The 4273-nt window shown below is 36.5% G+C and overlaps 1 protein-coding gene across 1 annotated transcript in view; it reads left to right on the top strand.

Annotated features, from left to right (window-relative positions):
* The first annotated feature begins 2674 nt into the window (after positions 1-2674).
* LOC143245607 (uncharacterized) overlaps positions 2675-4273 on the top strand; it is a 22433-nt gene continuing 20834 nt past the window's right edge. Inside the window, exon 1 of the mRNA XM_076491963.1 lies at positions 2675-2679. Coding sequence (XP_076348078.1) covers positions 2675-2679 — 5 coding nt within the window. The remainder of the gene's footprint in view (positions 2680-4273) is intronic.

Here is a 4273-nt window from a genome sequence, read left to right as displayed (position 1 = left end):
GAACTATAGTAAAATTAGAAGTAAAACAATAAAAAATTTGATATGGAAGAAAGCGAGAATAAACGATCGTGTAGTAAACTAAAAAGGACGAACTAACTGTCAAGTGAGCAGCAGACATTTTGATTAATACAAGAACGAGACTTTTACGACACATCTTAGTTTCTTGAATTTCAGAACCGAATCTGGTCGAAAATGCCAAAGCTGTTTCTACGACTCACATTTAAAATACTGTTGACCAATTACAACACTGGGATTGACATTCATAATCCTGCTAACCAATCATAAAACTGGATCACTAATATTTCTGCTCCGTGCAATAACCTTACACTGGATCCACACAAATAGGATAATGTGGAACACGATATAATTACCCAAATGAAATAACATTACTTTGACCCCTGACCTGAAACAGAAACCAACTTCTACAGAAACATTACCTTGTCCGGATGAAGGACGTTTCTGATTTCGAACGTTAGTAAAATTTTGTCGTTGTTGTTTTGAATTAAGCAGAAAGATACACAATAGGCTATCTGTGCTCTGCCCACCACGGGTATCAAAACCCGGTTTTTAGGGTTGCAAGTCCGTAGACATACCGCTGAGCCATTGAGGGGCAATATTAGATATATATTTCAAGAAAGTGAAACATATGGTATCTGCGTGCCCATGAGAGTCCGCAGGGGAAGGGGCAAATGCTCCCTTGCTCACCCCTTTACTTGGAAAATGAGGGCGTGATTCTTTCTTTATTCAGTATGTCTAAACAAATTTGTATTTATTTATTTCACAATTTCACACTGCTGCGCCCCCTCTGGAAATTTTTCTGTGGAAACCCATGTGCGTACTTCATCCCTTGTAGTCATTTGATATGTATGTGTCGCTCATTGGAAGCGGGTGTAGTAATTACTCAAAAAACAAACAGACACCCACAGAACAAATTGCAAACATTAAGGACGTACAGAAACATTTTATTGTTTTCTAACTTATCTAAGTTACCGTAATTTTAAAATATAACGCATCGGTAAAATATAAATTATGTCGTAAATAGAACGGAGCTGAAACAGTTATAAATGAGTTCTGAATAAATAAATAAAACGAATCTGCCGAAGGATTCATTTGTTTTGAATTTCTCGCAAAGCTACGCGAGGGCTATATATGCTAGCTCTCCCTAATGTAGCAACGTAAGACTAGAGGGAAGGCAGTTACTCATCACCACCCACCGCCAACTCTTGGGCTACTCTTTTACCAAGGAATAGTGGAATTGATTATCACTGTATAACGCCCCCATGGCTTAAAGAGCAAGAATGCTTGGTGTTACAAGGATTCGAACCCGCGGCCCTGAGATTACTAGTCAAATATCTTAACCACCTAGCCATGCCGGGCCTTTAATCACGTTGAAAATTGTTGAATAAAAACACTGTCGTGGGTAGATTCTAACCTTTATTCCTGGAGAAAGACGAAAATTATATTCTGTAATGTGAAATGTAATATGTGAGAAATCTAAACTCATTACATATTGTAATACAATTAATATAAAGTAGGTAGTACATTATACTGTAAATGTTGATAGCGTACATCAAGTTTCTTGTTTCAAAAGTAAATAAATCAAAAATTAAAAGTAATAAGTATTTGTATTTCAAACGTTTAAGGTTCATATATCACGTTGTTTTGTAGCCTACAGGGTGAATAATTCTTCTTATGATTCATGGCATGCACATGTTTTATTGATGTGACGTAAGTATAAGTTGCAGTGTTAAATGTCCCTGATGTGACGTAATTTTAGTGTCTACTGATTTATTGACACCATTGTATAGCAAATGATGCAAGTGGTTAAAACAGATGACCTCTTTTGCCAGCCTTCAGACCCTGTTCGGGTACAAAAATATTATGTTTCTCTTTATTAGTATTGAGCTCAAGATAGCACACTGTACTACAATGTTATGCTCATTGAAGGGACCTAATCTTAAATTTTAACGTTATAAGTCTATAATCTTCCCGTCCGGTCAACTGCGAGGGGAAAAAATTACTTCAATTATTTCCTCATGTCTAATCATTTACGATTGTTTTTATAAAGAAATAAATGTATGCCTAGTTTCTATAACAAGTTACGTGCGTCATACAACTGAATATTTGTCGTGTTAAAATTCAAAGTCGCTTTCTTCTTTCGATTCTGAAGCTATAAAGAAAACGCGTTCCACTCAGAATGGTTCGTTTTGATTATCACGAATATACCGTGAGAGTTGACTTTATCTGTTGGTTGTAAAGCAAGCCTCTTTTATTAGAAGACTATAACGTCCACCTGTGACCATTCACCACCTACTTACTATCAACTCAACTCGGACCATCACACACAAGGCGATTAAGAACTGTGAACTTAAACGAGATTGACTTAAGTCAGCGTATCTATTTGACCAGGGTATAAGGAATTTCACTGGGAATAATGATATCTGTTACTGGGGGGGAGGCGGAGTTTGCGGGTAAGCTTTCGTTGAAAGCATGAGGCTGTAGTAGCCGATCCTGTGTTGAAACTTTGCCAGCATCTAGCACAAAGACTCGTGAAATTGCACATTCAGCAAGCCTGGCTGCCAAGGGGAAAAGATATGTGAGCTTCGTTCACAACAGGGGCTTCATCAGCCGACAAAAGGATCTAATATAATGCAGAGACTTGGGAAACAATTGAATGCGGTCAGTTTAGTAAAGCTTTTGGGAACGTTCTTCTTTCAGTAAACGTATTTGTTTGTTTTGGACCACTAAGGTTGTTTGGCTAAATCTGATCGTCAACTACTAATGGTTTAACGGGTTAATGTTCCATAACCACGGTCAGCAGCGAGTCCTTCACCAGTAAAAAGTAAACCTAGTCACACATGATTTACACCGCGTGCACCGCCGTTTTCTTTAACTACTTGTTGATACAAGCTCGAATCAAAAAGGCTATTTACGGTATACATGTTAACAGAAAGCTATTCAGCGACTTCTTATATGGAAACTAAACGCTCAAGAACTCATAAACCATAAAAGGAAATTCTGTCCTTAAAGAAACACAATGAGAAAATCATAAATAATTCCTATATAATCTGTTTGTAAACACAGAGAATGTGCGTGCTCTCGTCAATAGCTATTTCGGAAATCAGAACATAAAGTAAGTTTCGATAAAATTCATGAGGAAGTCGGAAAGAAAAAATAAATATTCGGAAAATGAGTTCCTTTGTTTCTTTTCCTTTAAACACACAACTAAAATAATATTGTTGTTGTTGTTTTCTAAACTGCTTTATTTTGAAACTACTGGAAAGATTAGTACAGTCATAAAGAAAAGTTTCTCGCTGCCCTAAATGTTCTTGGGTGACTATGTCAAGCTATAGACTAACCACGTGTTAAGGTCAAATCAGGAGACATATAACGCAATGGCTTTATAACGATAAATAAAACAAATGACAAAACTTTGGATTTTATAAAGAGTCTTTCCGATGGACAATGAAAATGTATTTCATCCATCTATGACGTCACTGTGACAATTAGGGCGAATGAAATAATTCGTAATCGATTTAAAAGTTCACGTTACAGCTGTATCGAATAGAGCAGTTGGTAAATCCACTTAAACGTTTCAAACAGCTGTAGCAACTAGAATAGTGAGTAATACTATTAAAAATTAATGTGGCAGTTATAGCAAAAACAATACTCGATAATCCATTTATGATTTTTATTTTTAGGATATAAGACTGATTTTTTAAAACATATATTATTGTTTTACGGTTTATTATTATATTAGAGTTTCCTGTGGTAGCTTCAGTAAATAGAATAGCTGAAACGCCACTAACAGTTTACTGTGACAGCTGAAGTAAATAGAATAGTTGACACGCTACTAACAGTTTACTGTGACAGCTGAAGTAAATAGAATAGTTGACACGCTACTAACAGTTTACTGTGAGAGCTGCAGTAAATAGAATAGTTGACACGCCACCAACAGTTTACTGTAAAGTTGCAGTAAATAGAATAGTTGACACGCCACTAACAGCTTTACTGTGACAGTTGAAGTAAATAGAATAGTTGACACGCCACTCAACAGTTTACTGTGAGAGCTGCAGCCAAATAGAATAGTTGACACGCCACCAACAGTTTACTGTGACAGAAAAGTGACAGCTGAGAAGTAAATAGAATAGTTGACACGCCACTAACAGTTTACTGTGAGCTGAAGTAAATAGAATAGTTGACACGCCACTAACAGTTTACTGTGACAGTTGAAGTAAATAGAATAGTTGACACGCCACCAACAGTTTACTGG

This window comes from Tachypleus tridentatus, chromosome 2, assembly GCF_004210375.1.
Source record: "Tachypleus tridentatus isolate NWPU-2018 chromosome 2, ASM421037v1, whole genome shotgun sequence".
NCBI lineage: Eukaryota > Metazoa > Arthropoda > Merostomata > Xiphosura > Limulidae > Tachypleus > Tachypleus tridentatus.
Note: the sequence above shows the minus strand (reverse complement) of the source record. Positions and strands in the feature narration are given on the sequence as shown.